Consider the following 16,082-nt stretch of genomic DNA (forward strand, 5'->3'; position numbering starts at 1 on the left):
AATGACATTTAGCCTTCCTATCCATGAACATGGAATATTTTTCCATCTTTTAAGGTCCCCTTCTATTTCTTTTAGTAGAGTTATGTAGTTTTCTTTGTATAGGTCTTTTACATCTTTGGTTAAGTTGATTCCTAGGTACTTGATTTTTTTAGTTGCTATTGAAAATGGTATCTTTTTCTTGAGTGTCTCTTCAGTTTGTTCATTTCTAGCATATAGAAACATTACTGACTTATGTGCATTAACCTTGTATCCCGCTACTTTGCTAAATTTGTTTATTAGCTCTAGTAGGTGTATCGTTGATTTCTCAGGGTTTTCTAGATATAAGATCATATCATCTGCAAACAATGACAGTTTTACTTCTTCTTTTCCAATTTGGATGCCTTTTATTTCTTTGTCTTGCCGGATTGCCCTGGCTAGCACTTCCAGCACAATGTTGAATAACAGTGGTGACAGCGGGCATCCTTGTCTTGTTCCTGATCTTAGAGGGAAGGCTTTCAGTCTCTCACCATTGAGTACTATGCTGGCTGTGGGTTTTTCATATATGCTCTTTATCATGTTGAGGAAGTTTCCTTCAATTCCTACCTTTTGAAGTGTTTTTATCAAAAAGGGATGTTGGATTTTGTCAAATGCTTTTTCAGCATCTATTGAGATGATCAATTGATTTTTCCCTTTCGAGTTTTTAATGTGTTGTAATACATTGATTGTTTTTCTTATGTTGAACCATCCTTGCATGCCTGGAATGAACCCCACTTGGTCATGGTGTATGATTTTTTTAATGTGTCTTTGGATTCGATTTGCAAGTATTTTGTTGAGGATTTTTGCATCTATATTCATTAGAGAGATTGGCCGGTAGTTTTCCTTTTTTGTAGCATCTTTGCCTGGTTTTGGTATTAGATTGATGTTAGCTTCATAAAATGAGTTAGGTAGTGTTCCATTTTTTTCAATGTTTTGAAAGAGTTTGAGTAAGATTGGTGTCAGTTCTTTCTGGAAAGTTTGGTAGAATTCCCCTGTGAAGCCATCTGGCCCTGGGCATTTATTTGTGGGAAGATTTTTGATGACTGATTGGATCTCTTTGCTTGTGATGGGTTGGTTGAGGTCTTCTATTTCTTCTCTGGTCAGTCTAGGTTGTTCATATGTTTCCAGGAAATTGTCCATTTCTTCTACATTATCCAGTTTGTTGCCATACAGTTGTTCATAATATCCTCTTATAATTTTTTTAATTTCTTCAGGATCTGCAGTTATGTCACCTTTTTCATTCATTATTTTGTTTATATGGGTCTTCTCTCTTTTTGATTTTGTCAGTCTAGCTAGGGGCTTGTCAATCTTGTTGATCTTCTCAAAGAACCAACTTTTGGTGATATTTATCCTTTCTATTGTTTTTTTGTTCTCTATGTCATTTATTTCTGCTTTAATCCTTGTTATTTCTTTTCTTGTACTTGGTTTAGGATTGGTTTGCTGTTCATTTTCTAGCTTCTTCAGTTGATCCATTAGTTCTTTGATTTTGGCTCTTTCTTCCTTTTTAATATATGCGTTTAGTGCTATAAATTTCCCCCTTAGCACTGCTTTTGCTGCATCCCATAGGTTTTGGTATGTTGTGTTCTCATTTTCATTCGTCTCTATATATTTAGCAATTTCTCTTGCTATTTCTTCTTTAACCCACTGATTGTTTAGGAGTGTGTTGTTTAACCTCCAGGTATTTGTGAATTTTCTAAGTCTCTGATGGTTATTGACTTCTAATTGTATTCCATTGTGGTCAGAGAATGTGCTTTGAATAATTTCAATCTTTTTAAATTTATTGAGGCTTGTTTTATGTCCCAGCATATGATCTATTCTGGAGAAAGTTCCGTGAGCACTAGAAAAGTATGTGTATCCTGGTGATTTGGGATGTAATGTCCTGTATATGTCTGTTAAATCTAATTCATTTATCAGATTGTTTAGGTTTTCAATTTCCTTATTGGTCTTCTGTCTGGTTGATCTATCTATAGGAGAGAGTGATGTGTTGAAGTCTCCCACAATTATTGTGGAAACATCAATTGCTTCCTTTAGTTTTGCCAGTGTTTCTCTCATGTATTTTGTGGCACCTTGATTGGGTGCATAGACATTTACGATTGTTATTTCTTCTTGCTGAATTGCCCCTTTTATTAGTAGGTAGTGGCCTTCTTTGTCTCTCGAAACATCCCTGCATTTGAAGTCTATTTTATCTGAGATTAATATTGCTACACCTGCTTTCTTTTGGCTGTAGCTTGCATGAAATATTTTTTTCCCATCCTTTCACTTTCAGTTTCTTTGTGTCCCTGTGTCTAAGATGAGTCTCTTGTATGCAACATATTGATGGTTCATTTTTTTTGATCCATTCTGCGAATCTATATCTTTTAATTGGGGAGTTTAATCCATTTACATTCAACGTTAAAACCGTGAAGGCATTTCTTGAATCAGCCATCTTATCCTTTGGTTTATGTTTGCCATATTTTTCCCTCTCTCTATTAATATCCTTTATTGTACCCATACCGAATCTCTTTAGTACTGAACCTTTCTCCAAGTCTCTCTGTCCTGTCTTTGTTTCTCTGTCTGTATGGCTCCGTTTAGTATCTCCAGTAGGGCAGGTCTCTTGTTAGCAAATTCTCTCAGCATTTCTTTGTCTGTGAAAAATTTAAGCTCTCCCTCAAATTTGAAGGAGAGCTTTGCTGGATAAAGTATTCTTGGCTGGAAATTCCTCTCACTCAGAATTTTAAATATATCGTGCCACTGCCTTCTTGCCTCCATGGTGGCTGCTGAGTAGTCACTACTTAGTCTTATGCTGTTTCCTTTGTATGTGGTGAATTGCTTTTCTCTTGCTGCTTTCAGAACTTGCTCCTTCTCTTCTATGTTTGACAGTGTGATCAGTATATGTCTCGGAGTGGGTTTTTTTTGGATTTATTCTATTTGGAGTTCGCTGAGCATTTATGATTTGTGTATTTATGTTGTTTAGAAGATTTGGGAAGTTTTCCCCAACAATTTCTTTGAATACTCTTCCTAGACCTTTACCCTTTTCTTCCCCTTCTGGGACACCAATGAGTCTTATATTTGGACGTTTCATATTATCTATCATATCCCTGAGGTCCATTTCGAGTTTTTCAATTTTTTCCCCCATTCTTTCTTTTATGCTTTCATTTTCCATTCTGTCATCTTCCAGGTCACTGATTCGTTGTTCAACTTCCTCTAGTCTTGTACTATGAGTGTCCAGAATCTTTTTAATTTGGTCAACAGTTTCTTTAATTTCCATAAGATCATACATTTTTTTATTTAGTCTTGCAATGTCTTCTTTATGCTCTTCTAGGGTCTTCTTGATTTCCTTTATATCCCGTACTATGGTCTCATTGTTCATCTTTAGTTCTTTGAGTAGCTGCTCTAGGTGCTGTGTCTCTTCTGGTCTTTTGATTTGGGTGCTTGGGCTTGGGTTATCCATATCGTCTGGTTTTTTCATATGCTTTATAATTTTCTGTTGTTTTTGGCCTCGTGGGATTTGCTGAACTTGATAGGGTTCTTTTAGGGTTTGTAGACCTATTGAAGTCCTTATCTCTAATTTATCAGATCTACAGCTTCGTGGAGTACACTTTCTCTAACTAACCAGCAGGTGGCGTCCACGAGCCACCTGTTCTCCACAAGCCAGTTCTCCCCTGCTTAGCCTTTTTGGTGAGTGGGGGAGTGAGTCTTGTTGGGCCCAATTGGTGTACCAAGCTTGCGTGTGTAGTTGGTGTTGCCTGCCCTGTATGTGGGGCATGTTTCTGGGCAGTCGGGGAGGGGGGGTGGCCCTAACAATCAAATCTCCCTGATGATCCTAGAGTTTTAAAGCTGCTGCAATAGTCTAATCCTTCAGTTCAGTCCTGCCACAGTTTGTCTCTGCCACTGACCCACAAGTCTTTGGTATTGGCGTATGGCTCCTGAGACTTGCAAGTGGGCCCCTCTTCCAGGCTGTGCACCCCGGGTCTTCTGTTGAGGGATGACTGTGCTATGTCACAGGTGAGTGCCGTCCCCCCAGGGCAGTTCTGGGCTGCTGGGCTGTGTAGGGAGGCTCCCAGTCTGCTCAAATGATGGCTGAATGGGGCTTTGTTAATTCACACTGCTCCACCTTCCCAGCTCTGGGACATTCAGCTGAGGTTGCAGGGAAGGCTAATGTCCACGCCCAGTTTTATGGTGTGTGCCTGTTATTTGAAGCACTTCCGTCACACTGGGTTGTCTGGGGCAGCTCTGGGCTATGGGGCTGGCGATGGGCAGGAGTGTTTCCTGTCCACCAGGATGGTGGCTGTGAGCGGACACCCCCCTTTTCTTGGGAAGTTGTGTTGTTTAGTGAATTTTCTCAGCCACTGGATTATTGCCTTTTGTCTCAGAGCTCTCTTAGTTCTGCTCTTGACTTGACGTGCCCAAATTGCAATTCTTTGAAGCTTTCTGTATTGGGCTTCTTAGAGTAATTGTTTTAGAAAAAGAAAAAAGGATTTAAAAAAAAAAAAAAAAAAAAAAAACGGCCCTCCTCAGAGATCTAATGGGTTATTGAAATGCTAATAGACAAAGCAACCAGGGCCATTAAGGAAAGGTCCACAGGGCAGAGAGATCAGCTTTGCTTCGGGATTTGCATATGCGCCTCAATGCCTGAGCTCCGCCCTTCCCCTTTCTGTGTTCACCAGAACTCCAAAAATCCTCTGCTTTTATTTTGGAGTTTTTCGTGTTGTTTTTTTTCTATGCCTGTCTCCTCTCTGCTGGGCTGGCTGCTCTCAGAGTCTCTGGTGTCTGGTCTCAGTCTATCTATGGTTGGAGTTTGAATCAGTAGAATGAGTTTCCGATAAGAGCAGCCACTGCAGTTCTCCCTTCTCCTTCCCGGAGCTGACAGCCCCTCCTCCCCCGGGACTGAGCCTGGCAGGGAGGGGCGCGGGTCCCCTGGCCGCAAAAACTTACAGATTTCGCTGATCTCAGCAGTTCCACGTTTTCATGAGTGTTGTATGAAGTATGCCCAAAGACAGATTACTCTGTGGTGTCCAGTCCACGCAGTTCCTGGCTTTTTACCTACTTTCCTGGAGGAGTAACTAAAACTTACAGCTCACCAGTCTGCCATCTTGCCCCGCCTCCACTTCAAGTCTATTTTATCCGATGCCAGTATAGCTACTCAAACTCTCGGTTACTGCTTGCAGACAGCATATAGTTGGGTCATGCTTTTTTATCCATTCTGCCAGTCTCTTCCTTTTGACTGGAGAAACTAATCCATTTACATTTAAAGTCATTACTGATAATACCAGACTTTCTTCTGCCGTTTTGCTATTTAGCCTTTATGTGTTTTATACCTTTTTTGTCTCTCACTTCTTTTAAAGCCTACTTGTATATTTATTTGTTTTCTTGTGTTGTACTATTTTGAGTGCCTTTTCATTTCTATCTGGTAATGTTTTTCTTATATTTTCCTTATGATTACCATGGGGTTAAAATTTAGCGTCCTAAATGTATAACAATTATATTTGGTTTGATACCAACTTAACTTCAGTAGCATTCACATATACTTTTTTTATATTTCCTCTGTCCCCCCACTGTTTTCTTTGTACTTGTTACCACTTATATCTTTGTACATTATATGCCCCCAAACCTAGATTTATCATTATTTTTATGCATTTGCATTTTAGCACCTGTAGGAAGTAAGAAGTGGAGTTACATACCTAACAATACAATACGATAATACTGGCATTTATAATTACCCAAATGGTTACCTTTACCACAGATCTTTATTTCTTTATGCTGCTTTGAACCACTTATACCCACTCATTTTTCATTATATATCCTCTACCTCTCATTTTCTCTATATATAATCCCTTCACAATTACAGTCTGAAGAAAAGCAAAGTTAAAAAGAAAACTAAACCATGAAATAAGTCATTTTTTTCTGTGAATTCAAATCAGTTCCTCTTTCCAGATCCTAAGAGTCCATTAATTAGATTTTTGCATATGTCTTATTCAGTATCTATAAGCAGTTGTACTTATATACTACTCTTTATCTATGTTCCTAGAAAGTGCTAGTTGTGCCTTCCCATTTGGCCCTTTTATTCTTTCAGGTGGAGATTTTATAACATTATACTCCAGTTTAGCAAGTGTGTCCATAAAGTTCTGCTTTAAGTAGGTTAGCTACCAACCAGTGGATGTTTTTTTGATTTTTTTAATTCATTGTCTATTTTCCCAACTGAAATGTAAGTTCCATGGATACCATTCAATCCCTTATCACCAGCACCCAGCATCAGTAGCTGTCACGAAGTAAGTGCTCAGTTAGTATTTGTTGAATTAGTGATCAATTGTGCATGGAAAGGGGGAGGGCTGGGGAAAACAGTTATTTCTCTTTTAGCCTGGTTTGTTTTCTTTTGGACGTTGAAGCAAGAGCAGCTCACAGGGAGGTCTTTTAATATTCATATTACTAAATTCAATGTTTTAAAGTTACACTACCATATGTAAATAGGTAATGAGCTATCAAGTAACTTTTCCTCCCCACTACTAACAATGAGGAGACTGAGAATGAGAGAAATCAAGGAACTTGCCCCCAGTTTTATATCTAATGCTTTGTGAAGCTCTGTCCAGACTTAGGTCTTTCTTTTGACTCATTTCTGTTGAGTTCAAAAGAACTCAAGTTTCTTTGGTTCATTTCTGTCAAGAACCATATAGCTTGATGTGTTTTAGCCTTGTCTTCCCTGCACTATAACCTTCTCTGGATCAAGGTTTATGTCCTGCCTTTCTGGAACTTTCCTCACAGTGCTTAGCACAATTTCCTTTCCCAAGTAGGCATTTGGTAAATCTTGATTAGTAACTGATTAACCCATTATACCTACTAAGGCTATTGACTGGTAAATGTACAACCAGGAAATTTAAATGAATTAAATAAATTTTAGAGCTTATATAATTTTTGTATGGTTTATATAAATATTATAATTAAGTCTTTTTGTGATATCAATTCCAAATATAATTTCATAAGTTGAAGGCATATTATTATGGCAGTTTTTAGCCCATATTTGAAACAGAAAAATATCCTACTGTTCAACATTCACTTTTCCCTCAAATAAAAAACAACACAAATATTTATGTCTAATGTTGGAATGGCTTTCTGTGAATTCTATTTTGGGTAGCATTGGGTTATTATGCATTAGTAATTATTTACCCATCTTTTCCCCTCCACAAACTTGTTTCTCTGAAATACACGATGACTTCTCCTTTCGTTTGCCCTTCAGATTGAATAGTGCAGGTGCTGGAAAGTGAGTACTCCCTCTGCAGGGCTAACGGTCAGGCAGCATTGGGGCTGTTCATTGAGACAGTGGCCCCTAGTTAGTCTAACTCTGCACACAGTATTTAACCTTTTAATAATTCTTCCGCTCCCAAATAAGCAAATGCTGCTGGGGCCCTTTGCTGAAGTCAGTAGAGGAGAATCTATGGCACCACAGATCAACCAGAGGGAAGGTTTTCTAAGAGTAACAAATCTTTTCTGTTGCAACATGCTTTTTAGAGAAGCTTTTTGTCATTCTGGCAGTAAACTGTTTTCCACTTGCTGCCTTAGCAACAAGACCTGAAGTCACTCCCCTTCTAGTCTGGGGTTTGATTGTAAGAACACTAACATTGTACTGGAACCAGAGGAAAATATCCTACCGGGGAAGCCTGCAGACACTATCTGCTACTTGGGTTAGAAAATTATTTATGTACATTCTTAGTATCCCCTTGGGGAAAGGTCAAATAGGAAATTGTGAATCCAAACCCCAGGTGGCCCCATGTCTGTAGTGAATGCTATTGCTAAAGTTCTTGTTAGGTGACTGCCTCTGGCCACAGCAAAGAATAGTTTTTCTCTTTAAATTTCTCTATGGCTACCTCTCAGGAAGAGCAAAAATATTGAGGATCTCTGCTTGTGCACCAGTCTTATGGTAACTATAATTTTTCAAGATTCTTTATTTAACCCAAAAATATAAAGTTCAATTTGAGAATAAAATTTTGTTTACCAAAGAATATGATTCTGATGGATTTTGGCGTTAGTTGTACCCTTGAGAGCTCATTTAAATATTTCTTACTCTTTGATTTTATCTTATAGTAGAATCTTTTCAAAAACTTTTACAAAAGTTAACTGGTCACATAACTGGAGGCAAAGGTATGGATTACCTATAACCACAAGTAAGCTTGTAATTTGCCAGAACTAAAGACTAGTGAGTACCAGGGGGTTAAAATGTGAATATACAAGTGGCTGTTTTTCTGAATTTTCTTTAATATATTAAAAATGTATTATATGTGACTTAGAAATAAAATATGGTAGCATCTTGACAAGAAATGGTGGAAAAATAGGTTAAGAATCAGGATTTGTACCTTCCCAGAACAATCAGGGAATGCAGTGAAATCTGCAAAGCATAATCTCTAGATCATAGCACTATGATGCCTCTCTATAAGGAAATGCTATTTTTTCTTAAGTTAAAATTCCAAACTTCCAGGGTTTGCACAAAAATGAAACTTCTGTTGAGTATGGCCCTGACCACTCTACCTGGACTTCCCTTTCTCCTCCTTGCTACTTATGATGCCTCTGCCAAGGAAGAAAGCTTGGGGCGGCGGGTGAAGGGCAAAGATATGGGCAAAAGATTCTTTCCTTGTTACCTCATGCATAGTTGAGACAGGTCAAAAACATTTTATAAATACTAGAGGCTTAAAACAGGAAATACCATAGTGCCAGGTAATCTACATTCAGAATATGGATTGCTTTCTTTGGACCACAGTGTCTTTACTGTGGTGCCCTAAGAGGAAGGATGAGACCCTGCATGGGTCCTCTGAAGTCTGTCAAAAAGTGAAAAAGAAAAAAAAACTTTCCCAAAGTGACACAGCTAATAAGTGATGGGGCCGGTCTACACACCTGGTTCTGTTGGATTCTAAAACCTATGACCTTCCATAATTCTATAGTACCTTTCCATTTTAGAGGGCTAGCCTTGGAGAGTTTAGGTTTTATTTTATTAAAGAAGATGGTCTCTTTTCACACAAGATTATTGCTCCTAGAAACTTCTGTATTAAAACATCCTCTTCTGAACAGTGTTCAGGAACCAGTCTTTGCCAGCAGCAAGAAGACAGCTAACATAGGGAAGAGAGGAGAATGTGGGAAACAGGCTATAACTAGGGCTCATCCTCATCAGAAATGGCCAGTCTGTTGCCTATCTGCCTTCCTCAGCACTGTTTAAGTTTTAATTATCTTCCAACTGTCTGAGCTGCTGTTGGGGACCTCAGAGAGAACAGAGGATATCTGTTGTATTTTTCAGCAGTGTCCCTTTCTACACACTGATGAAGTCACTAACTGGCACTGACTGCCATTATTATCAGATTAAATCCAAGTCTATGCATTTGAGAGGTGATGCTGAAAAGGAAAAGTATTAATAATAATAATAAATCTTAAGCTTTGCCTCTTATTCAAAATCTCCTGTGACAGAGACAATATGATATCTATTTCTCCTATTCAGGTGTTGTGACCAAGAATCAGGTTTGCTTTGTTTTGCAAAAGGTAGAGAAGACTCTCCTCTGTTCCCATCCCTTGGATTTTCAGTAGCTTGGGTAGTAATATCTTCTACCTCTGATATGTTCCATTTTGAGCTCCATCAAGAAAATATGCTCATAATCATTGGTGGTACCTGTGCTGCCTCCCTCCTTCCAGACAGTGCTCACGGGTCGGGACATTCCTTCCCCTGAGCTGGACAAGGCCTCTGAATTCTTAACCCAGAGCTCCAGGCTGCCACCAGACATCCATGTTGGGACATTAGTTGAAGCCTATCTGCCATTTCTGATCTAGATTTTTGGTACAGCAAAGAGGCCAGGCTATCTACATCTTGGCTTGAGAAAACGGAACTTCTTTCTTTTGACTTTGTTTACCATTTTTTTCAATGTATATTTGAGTAAGGACTTTATGCCATTTTTATACATTATGCTGTAATTTTGTGGAGACTTAGAACGTATTATAGAAATAGGATAATTAGACTTGTTTTGAGCATTACATACAACAGGCTATTCAAGATGTGTGATACACAGTGGGGAATTGCTAATTTGACCTCAGGATTATGCAGCACAGATAACATTATCTTCATTTATTTAGAGTTTCTTTATCTGGAGGCCTCTCTCAGTGCTTTTACAACCATATATATTATCTTGTTTGTTATCACAAACACTAGCATGAGGCTTTAAAATTCCGGTATTCCAGTACAACTTATTTTCAATTGCTTAGAATTTGGGGGTAGGGTCTTTATTTGTGCACATTTCTTCCATTCCTGATATTTTTACCAGGGTAAAATTTGGGAAATGATGTTATCGAAACTTGAAAAGCCGAGTTCCATATTGTGTTTAAAAAAGAAAGAAAGGCAGGAAAGAATAAGAGACGGAGGGAAGGAGGGATCATTACTGCATCCTCTTATGTCAGCTGGGCTATTAACCTGAAGAGCAGAAAACAGGGAAAGGCCCTTCAGTCACTCCCTGACCCCTCTACCCTTCACAGCAGCCTGAGAGCTGTCTCTCCTTTGGTAGACACTCGACCTAGAGAATGAGAAAATGATCTGATCAAATTCCACCAAACCGCATTCCCTCCATTCCCTCCAAGGTTGCAGACAGCAACATTCTGGCTGTCATTGCCACGTGTAGTTGAAAATGCTATGCTGGTTGAGTTCCTGTGGGTTTAAGGAAATTGACAAAATTAGATTCAGGCCAAGCTGCCAGGTTTAACACACCCCTTCCCTTCCAGAAAGCACCAGGGAGATTGTCACCACCAATAGTAAAGGACAACACAATCTGTTCTACCCAGATCATTAAGATCTTATTTTAAATGACTCCCCTTGCCCAAACTGAATAAAATCAGCACCTTTTCTTTGCCTTGTGGGCACAAGAGAACAGATCGTGGCCAACTTCCTGCCTAACCAGAGGGCTTTGGTGAGTCCAGCAGTTTTCTGGTCTCTCCACATAAGAAGAGTGGGTTTGAGCACACTGAACAGCCAGTCCAGGAGATTGCATTAATATTGGTTATGAAGATGAGTGATCAGCTCATGTCAAGGAGGAGATGGCTAAATGAAGTGCACAGGGAATGCCATGAGATTCAGGCTTGAAGAAGCAGGAGAGAAAGCAGCCCATAATATAAAAACCCCCAATATAGTCTCCTTAATGTGAATTTTTAAAATCAGCGTTTACATTGTTAACTTGGAGTGATGAGAAATGTAAGGAAATTACCAAGTTAGTGAACAGAGATTAACACAGAAGTAAAATTATATCATCTAAGTCAAAGGATGTTTTACACAGCAGAGGGAGGATATTACTAAAACCTTGCCCAGTCTGTCTCTCCTAATTGAAATCTGTTCATTTAATATGCCCCATCCTTCAGTGTGCATAGTTCATAATTTTGGAGAGTGTTATTAGTTAATCTAGTTATTATTCCTGGTTCTTCCTTTGAATTCCAGTAAGATGGTGTGTGGCACATTTCCTGTGGAATTTTGTAATGCCTCAGAAGAGTGAGTTTGTCTGTTCATTAACCTGTGACCTGTCAGGTCCCTTTGGAGAATGAAAGGGGCAAGTCGCTCCAAGGTTAATGCTTATTTGTCGGAGGTACAGCCTCCAGGGAGATAAAAAGAGTAAAAGGTCGAGATGCTCAAGACCTGCCTGGTGAGACTCTGTGCTGTGTGCAGATGCCAGATCCGTGTGGCGAGGAGGGAGGCTGCAGAGCAGGCTGGGTCATCTCCACAGATCACTTCCTCTGGTCAGGAGAAGGCTTCCCAGCAGTCAAGTGGGTGACTGGCGTAAGTATATAGGGTTAACTTCCTAACAAAGATTTAGGAACAACACTAAAGTAAAATAAACTGTGGAGTGGTTGTTCAGTAGTTTCTGAGGATTTTTTTTTTTTTGAACAAGAAAGCAATATTGATTTCATGGTTTGTCTCCAATAGATGAAATCTTTCATTGAGTTGAAAAGCATTTGATTTTATGTGTGTATGTGCAGATGTGTACAGGAACATTCCTAACCACAAGGTGAGGGTGGAAGCTGTTTGTTACTCTCTAGTATAAATGTCTCATGGACATATAATTATACTGACATTCAGGGACTGAACAGTGCCTGGTTTGATTTTCTAGGTAAATCACATCTAAGTTCTACTTAACTCCCCGGAAAGTGGCATCTCCCTAATTTTGTTGTAATTCTTCTAGGCTCAGTTGCAGCTATTCCTCAGGAACAAATACAGGGTCTGAAATCAAGGTCAAAGTTTCTTTTAGTCCATGACTTAGTACACTGTAGGTTTAAAATACATGGTGTATTTTATTCTTTTATCCTTGGATTGGTTGGGATGGAAGCTCATTTTCTTCATTAGATTTTCTTTACTTTTCACCCACAGATATATTCGAATAGTTGGGACTCACAACACAGTGAACAAGATTTTTCACATCGTGGCTTTTGAATGTATGTTTACAAACAAAACCTTTACTCTCGAGGAGGGGCTGATAGGTAAGTATTACAATATATTTTTGTATATATAATTAGCTATTTTATCTTCAAACCTTTTGTTTTTCCATCAGCTCATTGTAATTCATCTTATAACCAGTTTTGACTAAGAACTCTGATTGACTTGAATGCCTTAGGCTGAGTGACACAGGGGATGATTTATATTTTTATAAGTAGTCAAAATAATAATTCCAGTAAGCGTAAAAGAGTACAAGCATTTTGCTAGTAGTTAAGAATTGAAAATATTTTAGTGATTCATTCAGTCTTGCCCCATGGGGAATGCTTGTGGTAGTTGGGCAAAGCCTTTTCTTCCAGAGGTTTTTCTATATTTAATGATAGGTAAGATCAGGGAGGAAGTCTGTATAATATTGATCCAATGCTCATGCTTTCCAAGGCTGTGTCTGTATTTTGGGTTTTGATTTGATATGGTTTGCTCAGTTGTGAGAGTGTGTTCTTTTCATGGACTCATCAGTCCATATTTGCTCTGTTTAGCCAAGTTCACCTCAGGAAAGTGGCTGAAAATAATTTAAGTAAGACCAGAGTGACTGAATTGTCATTGCAGAAGTCAGTTTAAATATTGCCTGGGAAACACTTTCTAATGTCTTGAAAGATGATTCTTGATTTTGGTTTATTTGTTTGTTTTGTTTGCTTTTGTGATGTTCTATTTTTTATTTTTGTTTTTGCTAATGTTTAGCCTGAGTATTGTGTACCACCCATCCCAGACCTTGACTTACTAGTTATCTTGGGTGGCTTTTCTCACCCAGACTGCTCATTCCTCTTCTCTTTTTCCCAGGCCCACAGGTTTTTACCCACCTTCTACAAAGATCATAGACTAAGTAGATCCTTAAATCTGACTTTACTGCAGCTTCCTTTGTTAGGGACTCCAGATGTTCAGCTGTGGGGGGATAGGATGCCCTTTTCATGCTCAACCTAAAATAGAATTCTGTGTCTCTACAAAGGGACTTGTTTCTCCTCTCCTTTTCAAGTCCTGTTTGTTCTGGTACACATAAAATATTGACACATAAAAATGTGGTAATGACTAGAATGGGAAAGATGAATGTAACTTGCAGTTGTTTACAAATTTTTTGAATGGCTAGAAGGCTAAGTTTCCTCATACCTGCTCAGTTCTAAACATTATCCTTTACTTAGGGAAATTTAGGAGAGTAATATTAATAAAGTATCAGGAGAAATCATTCTAATGTATAGAAAGCTTTTAAAGCTCAACTAAAATACATACTTTGGTTTTAACTTTTGTTATGGATATAATTTTTAATATTAAATATAAATGTTAATCATTTTTGTGACTTTTACATAATTTGGAAGTTAAGAATGCTGAAGCATTACCTGATACCATCAAGTTTTTTAATTCTGTAGGATCTATAGGATTATTGGATGGAGGGGTATGGGAAGAGCATGCCTTTTCACCTGCTGCCCAGGTTCTTCTGTAACCTTAGGCCTTGCTGTATAAATGATTTTGTAGCTGGAAAACTGTTTCTGAGGATCTCAGAAACTAACCACCTTCCTATTCATAAAGTATGTAACATTTGGCTGCTCATTTCAGCATTCTGGAACATAGTGCATAGAAGGCACCATCTACTTAAATCACTTCCCCCTCCTCATTGGAAGAACGGTCTTGTGAAAACTGTAATTATCAAAGAAACAAGCCTATCTTGCATGAAAGTCCATTACAGGAATGAAACTCAGGATTAGTTTCAGTGAGGGATGTTGTTGTTGGTCTGCATGTTTTGTCCAAACTGAACTAGTCAGCATTATCACAAGCCAAGATAGTCTGGGACACGTCAGGGAATGAAAGAAGATTGCAGAGATACAAGAAGTGTTTTTGGTGTCTGCTCAAACACTTTTCCTCCAGCCCTTTTCTGTAATGCTCACAATTTTGACTGCAAATAGCATCACATCATCTTCCTGTCATCATCCCTCAACCAAATGGGAACAGTAGTGCAGGTAGTCAGTTATGTGTAGGCACTTGCCAGCAGATGGCCTGTGGTGGGATCTCTTCTGGCCCTCCTGGAAACTGTCTTCACAGCTCAGAGCTCCCCCATGCTGTGGGCAGATAGAGAGGTGGTGTGAGTAGTAAAGGAGCACAGGGGGCTTTCATTATCCTCTATCAGAAATTGCAGCTCTGCTCAGGTTAAAGGGGAGTTTGAAAGCTTGAACTGACCCACAAAGCTATAGCAATGGCCAGCTTTCCATCTTAGGTGCTTTACAGTTGCCCCCAGACCTTCAGGCAGCCTACAGAAACCACCCTGAAAGGGGTGGATACCTGTTTCCCCTGTTTCCCATTCATTCCTGTATCCTGTCAAATATATACTACCTGCTTGAGAACCACTGATATAAACTCCAGATTTTCATGAAAGGAAAAAGAAACTTAAATAATATCATCATGAATAAATAGTAGCCTATCAAGCCTACTTTTCTGATTTTACATATTCAGAACTCCTTTCTTTCACAGTTCCTGATCTTCCTTTCCCAGTTCAGGCTACTCTATTTATTCTCCTTCTAGGCCTTAAAAAATTATTTGAAAATATTTGTATTTTTTTAATTGGAAAAGTTGTGGGTTTATAGACCACTCACACATCAAATATAGGATTCCCATATGCCACCCTATTATTAATACCTTGCTTTAGTGTGGTATATCTGTTACAATTAATGAAAGCACGTTCTTATAATTGTATTATTAACTACAGTCCGTGGTTTAACCTAGGGTTCACTGTGGTGTGCAGTTGCATAGATTTAAAATTTTTTTTTGTTCTAACATTTTTAACCTAACATTTTCCCTTTTAACTATATTCAAATCTAATTCCTTGCTATTAATTATGTTCACAATGTGCTACCATTACCACCATCCATCACCAAAACTTTTCCATCATTCCAAATAGAAACTCTACATTTTAAGACTTAATATGCCTATCTTTGTGCCAGTACCATCCTGTTTTGATTACTGTTGCTTTGTAATAAGTTCTAAGATTGAGAAACGTGAGTCCTCCAACATTTTTCTTCTTTTTCAGGATGGCTTTGGCTATTCAGGGCCCCTTACCCTTCTGTATAAATTTTATGATTGGCTTTTCCATTCCTGAAAAGAAAGTTTTTGGAATTTTTATTTGGATTGCATTGAATCTGTAAATCACTTCAGGTAGAATTGACATCTTAACAATATTTAGTCTTCCAGTTCATGAACACAGAATATCCTTCCATTTATTTATGTCTTCTTTAATGTCTTTTCATGCAATTGTTTGTCACTTTCTATGTGTAAGCCCTTTACATGTTTGGTGAGATTTATTCCTGGATATGTGATTCTTTAGTTGCTATTGTAAATAGAATTTTTTCCTTGATTTCTTCTTCAGATTGTTCGTTATTAGTGTATAGAAACACTACTGGGTTTTGGATGTTGATCTTGGACCCCACCACTTTGCTCAAGTCATTTATTACCTCTAGGAACACTGTCTCAGATTTTTGAGGATTTTCTGTACATAGGATCATGTCATCTGCAAATAGGTAGTTATACTTCTTCCTTTCCAATTTGGATGTCTTTTATTTCTTTCTCTTGCCTAATTGCTCTGGCTAGAACTTACAGTACAGTGTTGAATAACGAT

General features: G+C 38.4%; 1 protein-coding gene across 1 annotated transcript in view; it reads left to right on the forward strand.

The window, feature by feature from the left end:
- BTBD9 (BTB domain containing 9) overlaps positions 1-16,082 on the forward strand; it is a 495,371-nt gene that overhangs the window by 324,654 nt on the left and 154,635 nt on the right. The window contains exon 7 of the mRNA XM_037843174.1: positions 12,365-12,474. Coding sequence (XP_037699102.1) covers positions 12,365-12,474 — 110 coding nt within the window. The remainder of the gene's footprint in view (positions 1-12,364; positions 12,475-16,082) is intronic.

Source organism: Choloepus didactylus, chromosome 7, assembly GCF_015220235.1.
Source record: "Choloepus didactylus isolate mChoDid1 chromosome 7, mChoDid1.pri, whole genome shotgun sequence".
NCBI classification, from domain to species: domain Eukaryota; kingdom Metazoa; phylum Chordata; class Mammalia; order Pilosa; family Megalonychidae; genus Choloepus; species Choloepus didactylus.